General features: G+C 38.1%; 1 protein-coding gene across 1 annotated transcript in view; it reads right to left on the reverse strand.

Moving 5' to 3' along the window:
* The window catches only part of SEMA3A (semaphorin 3A), a 239240-nt gene that overhangs the window by 61988 nt on the left and 163807 nt on the right, over nucleotides 1–13445 (reverse strand). Inside the window, exon 6 of the mRNA XM_075857367.1 lies at nucleotides 11954–12073. Coding sequence (XP_075713482.1) covers nucleotides 11954–12073 — 120 coding nt within the window. The remainder of the gene's footprint in view (nucleotides 1–11953; nucleotides 12074–13445) is intronic.

Here is a 13445-nt window from a genome sequence, read left to right on the forward strand (position 1 = left end):
TCCAGTGGCAGAAGCTGGGCAAAACATATTTGCCAATGAAATGGCATATCTAGGGAAAAATTTCAATTTTTGCTTTGCACCATCCTCAGCACATTCATTTATGGAAAAGACCTGTGGGCTGAAAATGCTCACTACACCCCTTAAGAAATGCCTTGAGGGGTGTAGTTTCCAAAATGTGGTGACTTATCAGGGGTTTCTTTTATTATTTCACATCAGAGCCTCTGCAATTGTGAACTGATACTTTGTAAATCGCCAAATTAGGCCTCAGTTTCGCATGGTACTCTTTGAATCCTGAGGCCTGTCAAATGTCAAGGCAAAAGAGTAGGGCCACATGTAGGGTGTTTCTAAAATCGGGAAACACAGCATAATAATTAGGGACCTGTCTTGTAATGGTGGCACAAGCTGGGCACAACATATTGGCATATCTATGGAAAAATTCCCCTTTTCACTCTGCAACATCGAGTGCACATTCATTTCTGGAAAACACCTGCGGGGTTAACATGCTCACTACACTCCTAGCAGAATACATTGAGGGGTGTAGTTTCCAAAATGGGTCACTTCTGGGTGATTTCCACTGTTTTGGTCCCACAGGGGCTTTGCAAATGCGACATTGTGCCCATAATCCAATCCAGCAAAATCTGCACTCCAAATGCAAAATGGTGCTCCTTCCCTTCTGAGCCCTACTGTGTGCCCAAATAGCAGTTTATGACCACATATGGGGTATTGCCGTACTCAGGAGAAATTGCTTTACAAATGTTTGGGTGCTTTTTCTCCTTTATTTGAAAAGAAAAAATATTTATTTCATTTTAACTGCCCAATTCTAATAAAAACTAGAAAACACCTGTGGGGTCAAAATGCTCACTACACTGTTTATGACCACATATGGAGAATTTACGTACTCCAGAGAAATAGCTTTACAAATGTTGGGGTTTCTTTTTTCCTTTATTTGTTGAGAAATTTTTTAGCTAATGCTACATCTTATTGAAGAAAATCTATGAAACACCTGTGAGGTCAAAATGCTCACTAGACCCCTAGATTAATTCCTTCTGGGGTGTAGTTTCCAAAATGGGGTCTTTTTTTGGGGTCGTTTCCTTTGTTTTGGCATCACAAGACCTCTTCAAACCTGACATGATGCCTAAAATATATTCTAATAAAAAGAAGGCCCCAAAGTCCAGTAGGTGCTCCTTTGCTTCTGAGACCTGTGCTTCAGGAAATTAGCCAACTAGCGTCACATGTAGGGTATTTCTAAAAACTGAAGAATCTGGGCAATAAATATTGAGTTGTGTTTCTCTGGTAAAACCTTCTTTGTTACAGAATTTTTTTTTATTAAATATGAATTTCTGCAAAAAAAAATTAAAATTTCACGCCCACTTTGCGTAATTTTTGTGAAACACCTAATGGGTTAAGAAACTTTGTAAATGCTGTTTTGAATACTTTGGGGGTTGCGGTTTTTAAAATGGGGTGACATATGGGGGTTTGTATTGTATAGGCCCATCAAGGCCACTGCACAACTCAACTTGTCCCTGTATAAATAGCCTTTTGAAATATTCTTGAAAATGTGAGAAATCTCTGCTAAAGTTCTAAGCCTTGTAACGTCCTAGAAAATAAAAGAATGTTCAAAAAACGATGCAACAAAGTAGACATATGGGAAATGTTAATTTCCAACTTTTGTGTGGTATTACTATTTTTTTTACAAGCAGATACATTTAAATTTAGAAAAATGCTAATTTTTGCAATTTTTTGTTCAATTTTGGTGTTTTTCACAATTAAATACTGAATGTATCAACCAAATTTTAACTTAAAGTACAATGTGTCACGAGAAAACAGTCTCAGATTGTTGCACAATCTACAGGGGGCACTGTGTGGCGCCGTCTACAGGGGGGGCTGTGTGACATTATCTACAGGGGTTACTGTGGCATTATCTACAGAGGGCACTGCAACATTATCTATAGGGTGTGTGGCACTATATACAGAGGACACTGTGGCACTATATACAGGGGGGATGCCGCACTATCTAAAGAGGGTACTGTGGCATTATGTATAGGGGTTGTGTGGCACTATATACAGAGGGCACTGTTTCATTATCTACAGTGGGTGTGTGTCACTATATACAGAGAGCAGTGTGTCACTATCTACAGAGGGAACTGTGGCATTATCTACAGGGGTTGTGTGGCTCTATATACAGAGGGCACTGCAGCATTATCTACAGAGGGCACTGTTTCATTATCTACACATGAAATTCATCTGTTTTTAAAAATTTGTCACTGACACGGAACGGATACAAAACAGATGCAAAACGGCCATCAAAAACTGACCTAGACGGCAGTTTTTAAAGGCCAACACCGAACCCTGTTGTGTAACGAGAAACAACAGCAATCCCTGTGTGGTGTGGGTGGGTAGGAGATGAGGGGTGGGATTGGGTAGCTGTAAAGGCTCCTAAAACGATCTACTCCCTGAAGTTAGGCCTAGTGTTTGGCATCTTTGCAGGCTCACAAGGCTGCTTCGAAGATCTGATCTGAGGTCAGTAGACAGCAGCTGCCTTCTGGGCTCTCTCTTGCCTTGGCGCCGGCCTTGACGCTGCACTGAATATAACACACGTGACATTACAATGTGTGTGTGCTAGACCAGTGTAGCGCTGAGGCCGTAGCAGAGAAGGAGAGCCCTGAAATGGTACACAAGTATCTAATCTATCATGTATCCAATCTATCACATGATATGCACCACTGATAAAATTGGCACATTTTCAGACCTTAGACTACCTTTTTGGTGAACAACAGATGGTTTTGTACTAAAAATTGTGAAAAAGCCTGATGGCAACTGATACATTTTTGCATCAGTTTTTGCATCAGTTGCAATCACTTAAGAGCCAAAAAAACTGATGCTGATGCAACTGATATATGTGAACGCACCCTAAGGCTGTGTTCACATCAGCATTGCCCTTCCATTGAGGGGTTCCGTCTGAGGAGTCCATCGGGTTGAACCCCTCAATGGAAAGGCAAATTGAAACGTTAGCTTCCATTTCCCCCCCAGTCGACTGCACTATTAATTCCATCAAAAACAACGGGACCCTGTCACAACGGTGACAAACAGAAAACATTAGCAATGTTTTCATCACCAATGAGATCAAGTTTTTCAGTTTGCCTTTCCGTTGAGGGGTTAAGCCAACAGAAATCTCTGATGGAACCACTCAACAGAGAGGCAACGCTGATGTTAACAGGCCCTTACTTTGACAAAGAATCCAAATATAACTGTAAAGGATCTCCCAGGCACAACTTCTGTGTATACGCCCATAGGTAATCAGTCTGCACCTGAGTCTATGTCTCTGATACTGACTCCATCTTCCACCACTCAGGATTGCAGGCTTAGCAGTGGGAGAGCCTATCGCAGCCTGGCCAGACGGAGCTAGCTCCCGCCCTCTGTCTATTTGTAACTGCCTTTCCTGTTCCTCCTTTGCTTGTGATTCTTCTCGTGTGGTTTCCTGGCCCAGCTACAGCTTCTAACTATTTGATCCTGCTCTATACTGACCCTGGCTTACTGACTACTCTCCTGCTCTGCGTTTGGTACCTCGTTCACTCCTGGTTTGACTCGGCTCGTTCACCACTCTTGTTGCTCACGGTGTTGCCGTGGGCGACTGCCCCATTTCCCTTAGCTTTGTGTACACTTGTCTGTTTGTCTCGTGCACTTACTGAGCGTAGGGACCGCCGCCCAGTTGTACCCCGTCGCCTAGGGCGGGTCGTTGCAAGTAGGCAGGGACAGAGTGGCGGGTAGATTAGGGCTCACTTGTCCGTTTCCCTACCCCCATCATTACAATAACCTTACATGAAGAATTTCAGATAATTCACATTTATGTTCATTATCACTACGGTTATCTTTAAGTTCCTCACAGCTTTAAAATTGCTATATTAAAATCTGTGCCCCTGTAGATTTCCTGGGAATGGGCCTCTTAGTGATCAGTCATGCTGCTCAAGGTTTTGGATATCCTGGCTTAGAGATAACAGTGCTTAGGCCCTCAACTGCCCCACTCAATAACTACAAAGGCTTAATGGGAAGAATATTATTTTTTCTAGGCTTTAAACATACAGTAATTGGTTCAACAATAATGATCAGAGGAGGTATAATACAACGAGCATGAACAGTCAAGCTCCTATACAGCAAAATCATTATTACTAAGAGTATATACAAAGGGACATTCTCTGGTACTAGCTTTTTATATATATATATATATATATATATATATATATATATATATATATATATATAAATCCAACTGCAACATATAAGCTTCCAAAATGATTCACATTTTCTTTATCTAGCAGTTATTCAGTCAAGACTATTTACTTCACAAATTTCATACTGTCCATCTCTCCACTGTCACTTTATTATAACAACTTTGTTGATCTCCAAACCCAGTTCTATAAATATGTCACAGTTTCACAGTTCAGTTCCATTCCTAGTTTTGACTTCCACCGTCTGTAGCCCCATTACATAGTGACCTAAGTTTCCCTCTCTCAGTGTTGAGTCTGTGACAAGCACTGTGACAGCTGCTGCCGTTTCCCACGCTATCCTACAAAAAAGAGCTAGAAGAAGAAAATAGGGGATGGAAGGAAGCAATCGGTAAAGCAAAAAACCCATAGGAAAAGGAGAATAGTACTGTCAAAAGTTATTTTTGTACATAGTTGATCATTAGTTTATACATAGTGTGTCAATGTGCATAACATTTATTTCAATTCAAAAAAGAGGTGTTGAGATCAATGAAATATCTTGTGTCATAACATCAACACTATTGCAAACTGCCATATTCAGTGAAATAAAGATTAATATACAAACAGAAATACTATTAACAAAAATAATGTTTCTACTGTAGTAAACAACATATTTTCATTAGTGCAGATATCCCTAAATACTAAGGAAGCTCCAGGCATCATGGCGACTTTTGGTCGCTCAGCGGTACAGGTAAACTCATACTGTAGGTTACCATTTCCATCGCACTGATTAAGGTTTCCTTATGTAGAAAAGTATTCCGACATGATTGGAATTATTGCGATCATCTCAAGTCACCTGCAACTATTGTCACTGTAACTTGTGATTTTCAGAACCAAGAGGTGTCGTGAAGTCCTAGCCTAAATGTCTAATACAAGTCATACTGTATATGGTAAGATCATATTGACTGAAGATTAAACCTCAAAACTAAAGTCCGCTTGGGCAGACAAATTATGGAAATATTTAGTGAAGTTCATTACAGAAAAGTAAACCTCCAATCTCTAATCAGCATGCAAAGGGTGGCCATAGTAGTCATCACGGTCAGTATAAAACATGGCAGATGTCATTAGGCGCTGCATAAAGATATTTCTTAAACGATGTTGAAATCTTCAGTTCGTGACAACTTGGACAACTATAGTCACTTGCTGTTATTTAATTAAAAAAAACAATTAGCATATGATATTATTTCTGTTAGGGCTCATGCACATGTAGTATGGATGTAGTCATCTTTATCTTGACTTTTAACCCCTTAATGACAAGCCTATTTTAAACCTTAATGACCAAAGTATTTTTTTACGTTTTTCCATGGTCATATTCCAAGAGCTATAACTTTGATATTTTTGCGTCAACATAGCTGTATAAGGTCTTGTTTTTTGCGGGACAAGTTGAATTTTTTAATAGCACCATTTTGCGGTACATATTATTTATTGATTAGCTTTTATTAACTTTTTTTTTTTGGGGGGGGGGGGGGATAGAAAGAAAACAGAAATGTTGCCACTATTTTTTGCAACCTAAATCTTCGCCGTTTACAGTGTGGTATAAATAACCCAATAACTTTATTCAGCGGGTTGTTACAATTGCAACGATACCAAATTTGTATAGATTTTGTATGTTTTACTACTTTTACACAGTAAAAACACCTTTTTTTCAAAATTATTTGTTTTTGTGTCTCCATATTTGAAGAGCCATAACTTTTTATTTTTCCGCCAATGCAGTTGTATGAGGGCTTTTATTTTGCTGGACGACTTGTAGTTTCTATTGGTACCATTTTGGAGTAGATGCAACCTTTTGATTAATTTTATCACATTTTTTTTAAGGCAGGATTCACAGAAAACAGCAATTTTTTTATTGTTTTTTATTTTATTTTTTTACCAGTTCACCGTGCGGGTTAAATAATGTAATAGCTTTATAGTCGGGGTCGTTACGGACGCGGCGATACCAAATATGTGTAACTTTTTTGCTTTAGTTTGTTTTTTTAATAGTAAAGCAGTTTGTAAGGGGAAAAAGTGGGTTTTTCATTTATTTATTTTTATTAATTTTATTGAACTTTTTTTTACTTTTTTACTAGTCCCACTAAGGGACTTTCATATGCGATCCTCTGATCGCTTTTATAATACACTGCAATACTTTTGTCCTCTGGCATGATCTAGCAGGCATTTACCACAGGCAGACCTTTATTAGGCAGCCGGCTGCCATAAAAGACACAGACACTCTGCAATCTTATCGCCGGGTGTCGGTGGGAGAGAGAGAGAGCTCCCTCCCTCTCTCCAAAGCCACTCAGATGCTGTGCTCGCTATTGAGCACCGCATCTGAGGGGTTAAACGGGTGAGATCGATACTTATATCGATCTCACCCGTTCGAGCAGGGATGCCCACAGCCCACAGCTACCTCCGCAGCTGAGAGCAGGGAGCTTTACCGTCTCCCTGCTCTGTTTATTTATTCTGATGCAGTGCTCTGAAAAGGCGTATGCATTAGAATAAAGCCCATTAGTGGCTGCCGTGAAAAGGTGTATTGGCGGTCACTAACGGGTTAGCGCATCAAATACACAATGGCAAGAAACTTTAACTTGACTTTTTTTAATGGCTTTTGTTGTGTCATATCACGCTGCAGCAAGTTATCAAGTGAGTAAAGATAAACTTGGCTATATCTGTATTTTAGCTCTGTAAATGAGCCATGTATTTAAAGAAGACGACTTGTCAAATCCAGTCCTGTGAGATCAGGAAAGCCTTGTTTTGGGATAGGCTTTTCTTGTCTCACATGATGAGATTCTATTCAGTCCTTGATACTAAATATAGTATATGGCTCATTCACAAAACCCTTTACTCATTTCACATGCATCAGCCCTAAAGGTAACCACCAGTTTTTTCTGAATCTTTTAAAAAATTATACATAGTTATATATATTTTGTTCAAACAAGGCTATGAAGTATATCATTCTAACTAGGTTAAAGATTCTGCTAAGTCAACTTGAGGAATTTCTTCTACAATAAAGTTGCTATTTATTAAGCTGCAAAAAACGTAGCCACTTTTTCCTATCCACCTTCCAAAAGCCATGACTTTTATTTTTCCGTCAAAATAGTCATATGAAGGCACCATTTATTGTACCATATATTGTACTGGGAAACTGCCAAAAAAATATTGGTTGGGGGAATGGGAAAAAGTGATTTTACCATTGTTTTTTGAGTTTTGTTTTAACCGGCATTCACCGTATGGTAAAAACAATGAGTTAACTCTCTTCTGCAATACAATTACGGCGATACTAAATTTATATAGCTTTTTTTATGTTTTACATCTTTTACAAGGAAAAACCCCGCACAAGGCAGTCAAGTATCAGCTGTAACATACAGCGGACACCTGCAAATTATATTGTGGGCTCAGTCCATGAGCCCGCTTCATAAATCCCCTCCTGACATCGGGAAGGGGGTTAATATTCTGATTTCTTCACTGTAGAAAATTATACGGGTTCTCCAATTTGGACAATCTCTACTTGATATAAGGGTCCCTTTAGAATAACCAGATCACTAGATATTCTCCTGCAATCAGCTGTAATCTGGGGGGAACCTAACAGTAAAGATTTAATTTCACAGCAGCGGCACCACAGGGGAAATTACGCATTACACAGTGCCCACTAAACTTAATTGGTCCGCCAGAGCAAGAGACTCTCTTTCTAACTGCTCTCTACTCCGGCCAAGAGATGAAGATCTTGAACAGTGGACCCTACTCTATTAACTCAGAATTCCCTAATAGAGCAAAATAAAATGGGTTTTCTCAACCTGACATTTCATTTAACAGATAATTGTATTTTCATGAATCAATTAAACCAAGTAGCAGGTTATCAACCAGATTTTTATAATAATTTGACGAAGCACAATATACAGAATCAATAAACTATCTTGGGTGGTTCATCTAGCCCCTTTACGTTCTGTAAAAGATGTTTATTTTCCCAACATTTTACTTCTGTTCCTTCAAACTGTTCTGTTCTTATTAATTAAATGTTTCACTCGAGTTTCTGAAGACACGTCCAATGGTTGAATGTCTCTTTTTAACACCTTTGTAATTGATTAATGAATGTAAGTCTGATCTGCATACCATGTGGGGCTTATTTCATGCTGTATTCTATACAGGCTCTCTAGTAAGTATCAAGTGGGTTGGCCTGATTCATTGGACCATAGGACACACTGTGTCTCTGTTACTATAGTTATTTCACACTTAACCTTCACCATTGCTCTATGGAAGGATAGATTTCTTCTATTAGTCTTCAACAGATTGGAAAAACAGACCTAAATGCCCCATTGGGCTTTTGTATACCACACACTAATCCGATTGTTTTTCCATTCTACAAACTCTAGGTCAACAATCAAGCTGCCGTCAGAAACTAATTAATTTGCAAATGGGTCTTATTTTCACAGGAGGAGATCTTTACAAAGCTATGTCAGTTAAGCCAGTCACACCATAGTGACATGTATTGTCAGGACATCCTCCTTCTGGTTCGTCTCTTAACTTCCCCCAAGCACATGAACTCAAATTACCCAGTCAACAGTAAATCTGTATTGAACACCAGCTGAAAGTTCAATGTGGTGGTCTGAATGAAGAAGATTGATCAATGATGATGAGAATCATGTCTGGTATGTGTGTGTTCCATTTTGCATTGACATCTTAAAAATAAACCTCTTTAACACAATCCAAAAAGTACATTGTTTATTGACTTGGCTATAATTTTTTTTCACTCTGTTTTGCATGTGAATGTATTCAAAAGATGAGTAGCTTTGTAAGGAGAGCACTGCTCGAACCCTCATTGTGCAAGAAAAAAACGTCTAAATATGTAAAAAAATAACAGTTGACATTATGCATATGGTTCACCTTTCGTGCCATTTCCAGATATGCAGGTGACGTAAATCAACAGGTTTCAACTGGATATGGGTAACTTTCGCTCCAATTCCATTAGATATATCCAATTGAGTCCCAATATTTAATTTCCACTGAGTGTCTGCAAACCATGTTAATAATATGTCATACATGTCTATATCTTCATTATAAATATTGGAATAGTTGTCTCTTGAAATTAGTAGCATGGCACTGGTGTAGCCAATGTCACCCTAATGTCTCATCTATTTACTTAATTTTATTTCATACTTGTTCCATCCAAATTTACTTTAATTTGCTTCTTCCATCCAAATGTTTTGAACCAATATGGAATTACTCCAGACACACTTAAACTACTACTGTATATAAAATGTAAAATATTTAATATGCACATAACAAATTTTATTGATGTAGTTCTCACACTTTATAATATGTATTTTTGTCACATTTGTGACCGCCGTGTTTTGATTTTGGGAACTGTGGCTGCAAAGGGTTATTCTTAATCAATCACATATGTTTGTCCATACATGTTTGAGCAGCACCGGTTGCTCCCAAGACCCAAATAGAATTTTGGTTGATGCTACATGAAGGTATCAACAATATAAACAATTGGAATAGAAGACAAATAACTTATAAAGGGTTTGTATAGTACAAAGAGCATTAAAAGTGGTGATAAAAGCAAGGAGTAATAAAAGTTCATCCATAGACACTCAAAATTTATGCATTATCGTTCTATTAATGTTGATGCAGCTTAAAGCTGTAGCTAATATTCCCATGTGATAATGATTCTGTTTGCTGCCCTAGCCCACTATCTATATACCATGGCCAAGGCAGAGTGGCATTTTGGTGCTCTGGCACACAACACCCAGCGCACATGCCTCTGCATGCTTCCTATCCTTATATAGCTTAATATTAGAATGGATGTAGGCATAAGTAAAATTATATAATTATTAAGTGCAAATTTCTCTTGACCAGGGATTCACAACCTGCAGCCCAGAGGACCCAGCTATCTCCGGCACCCCAATATTTGAAGACTCCTCTCTGTTCAAAGAGGAAGATATGAGGTGGAGAAGTGACTACATACAAATGTAAGTAACTCAATAAACTTCAGTAGATAGAACTGTGTGTATGAATGCCCACCTTGACTCTTCCTCTGGAGTGCCAAACAAGGGAGCAGGGGATCCCCATTCTCCCAACAAATAAAAGTCCCAGAAGGGGAATCCCCGTCTATCAAACATTTATGGCATATATTGTCAACATGTCTCAAATGGTAATACCCCTATTAATTGTATTGTGGCTCTTGGGAGTGGTACAATCTGACAATGTGGCCCTGCACCCCTGCTTTAGACATGGCAATAATATACTCCTCAACATTGAAATTGCAACACCAAGAAGGGCAAGCTGTAAGGTTATGCAAATCGTTAAGCACCTAGCTACAATCTGTGGCATGTTGGAGGGGAATAAAAGCCAAATTGAAAGCAACATTTTTTAGCCACATGAAACCTCAAAATCAGATCAAGTGCTGTAGAATGATTGTGCGATGCCTCCTGTTTGTCGATGTGCTAGTTATTGCAAACTGGGAGGGACAGGATCCTTTAACTGAGAGACCATGGGTTATTACTGTGGCAGATCGCTTCGCCCCTAGGACAAGGTGTCAGAACTGTTCAACGTTGCGTGCCCCAGAGGTTTGGAGAACAACAACGCATGGGAATGACAGCAAGAGGTGCACGGAGGCGAACCTCTATGGACAGATCGTCTGATTGGAAGAATGGTGCGTAGTGATCCATTCTGTACTGTAAATAAAATTGGATGTCACATCCTAAGCGTAGGGCAGCTGGGGTTGAAACAAACCATCAGAAGGCATTTGCATGACATTGGGCTACGAGATTGGTCTGGAGACCACGTGGGCAATGCCATGAAAAGGCCTTCATATGGGAACGTCACACCGGTCCTACTCTCAGGATTATGGTGTGGCATAATGTACAGTAGCCGGACCCCTCTAGGCTTTATTTTAGGTAAACTAACAGCTCGGCGTTACATTGATTTGGTCGTGGAAACAGTGGTACAGCCATTTCTCCAAAGTGTATCAGAATCTGTTTTTCAACAGGACAATGCCAGGCCGCATGTTGCTGGTGCTACTGTGAGCGGCCTGTGTGGCCTAAATGTGCTAACATGGCCTGCAGCATCTCCAGATTTGTCTCCCATCGAGCACATCTGGGATGTCATTGGACGGTAATTGCAAAGTGAGTTTCCAGAAGCCAATCCTGGCAATTTGTGTGCCCAAGTGCATTCAGCGTGGCATAACATTCTTCAGAATAAAATTAATAACCTCATTGATAGCATGTAAGTGCGTGTATTTCTACACATGGCTCTCATACTCGATACTGAATCAATCGAGATGTTTGGAATATTTTGTTTTCATTTTTTTATAATTTGCATATCATTAACATGTCTATCGATCCTGGTATTTTCACAATTCTAAAACTTTTCCTTCTTGGTGTTGCAATTTCAATGTTGAGAAGTGTAAAATCAAAGATACAAAAAACTTTGTTACATTCTAAAATGCAATAGCATTGAAAGTTTAAAAAAAGCTTGTTTCATGTCCAATAGTTCAAATATGAATGGCTAAATTGTCTTCAAATAAGGTGTATTAATAGTATTAGTATCCATAGAAATTTTTTAAATAAAAATAGAGCATTCGTTTAATGGAATTAGTTTAAAAAGTAACTAAGCATTCTTGAGATTTTTAACTATTCTCAACGGTTTATTCCAGAACTTACAATCTAAGTGTTTCCACATCCACTTTGTTTTATAATAGGTGTTCTGCTTACCATTTAACCATCTGGAGTCATGCTGCTCTGTTCTAATTGGATGATGATTTCCAAGCGTGCGGAAAATGGCAAAATCTCTTCCCATAAAATCTGCTGCAGTCCCTGAATACAGCTCCCCATCTGTGAAATGAAACAAAAAAAATCAACAATTTATATTTTGTAGCCAGCACAATCATATTTAAAACCCACAATGTTATACTGTGACTTATGTCCTTTGTAAAACAGCTACAGCACGCTCACTTTTCATTCAGTCATTTATATAATCCTGTACACACCAGATGTCCAACAACTTTTTTATTTTCAATTTTTAACTGAGATATTTCATGACTACCTTGCTAAAAACACCTACATATGTGAAACGTGAAGGTTTTGCTTAGCTAAAGATAAAATTGTGAAGATTTCATAAAGTTACCAATATGACTTCCCATCATGACAGAACATACACCAAGCCATATGAATAAATATTATTATTAAGATGAATGCAAGGCTACAGATAAAAGTACTTTTACACCTCTACAAAAAGGTATATCATGTAAATATAGAAGCTCAAATTACGGTCTATAGAGTACCTGTCACTAGGTCATATAAGTTAAACTGGTTAACTCATCTGAATAGTGCTGCGTTCTCCTTGATTCCAACACTTATCAATACAGAATTAAATAAGAAACAACATAAAGCCGGTATTTCATACCTTCTCAGATATCACCTGTGCTGCAGCACATCTGTGATTAAATGCAGTGGATATTAAGTTTTTTTTTTAATAATGTGCTACACCACAGGTGATATATGAAAAGTTACAAGATATTGGAAAATGTTGCCTACTTACTGCTTTGCATTGTGAGGACGTAATAAGACAAATGACTGACACATTACAAAAATAATAAAGGAGCTATTCATTTGCATACTACATAGAAAAGTGCAAAGGTCCAAACCTTTGGAAACCAACATCAACCCACACTTCAGTTACAAATGAATTTCATTTTTATTTCAGACACTACATTTTGTATTCCTCTATACTTAGAGATCCATAAAGACAGGAGTTCGTTGATTACTCGAAGTGTAATCTAAAATAAACAAATTAGGCTTTACAATTTCAATTCCAAATTATGACCTCTTCCAGATTTCACTGTATTGCAATTTCAATAAAGAATTTTCACCACAAATGATGTGAAGGTTACAAAAGTAATATTGCAAAAAAGCATGCAATAATTAACTAGGATACAAACAATGGGATAGATGATAGATAGATAGATAGATAGATAGATAGATAGATAGATAGATAGATAGATAGATAGATAGATAGATAGATAGATAGATAGATAGATAGATAGATAGACAGACAGACAGACAGATAGATAGATATGAGATAGATAGATAGATAGATAGATAGATAGATAGATAGATAGATGATAGATAGATAGATAGATAGATAGATAGATAGATAGATAGATAGATAGATAGATAGATAGATAGATAGATAGATAGATAGATG

The sequence above is a fragment of the Rhinoderma darwinii genome, chromosome 3 (assembly GCF_050947455.1).
Source record: "Rhinoderma darwinii isolate aRhiDar2 chromosome 3, aRhiDar2.hap1, whole genome shotgun sequence".
Lineage (NCBI taxonomy): Eukaryota > Metazoa > Chordata > Amphibia > Anura > Rhinodermatidae > Rhinoderma > Rhinoderma darwinii.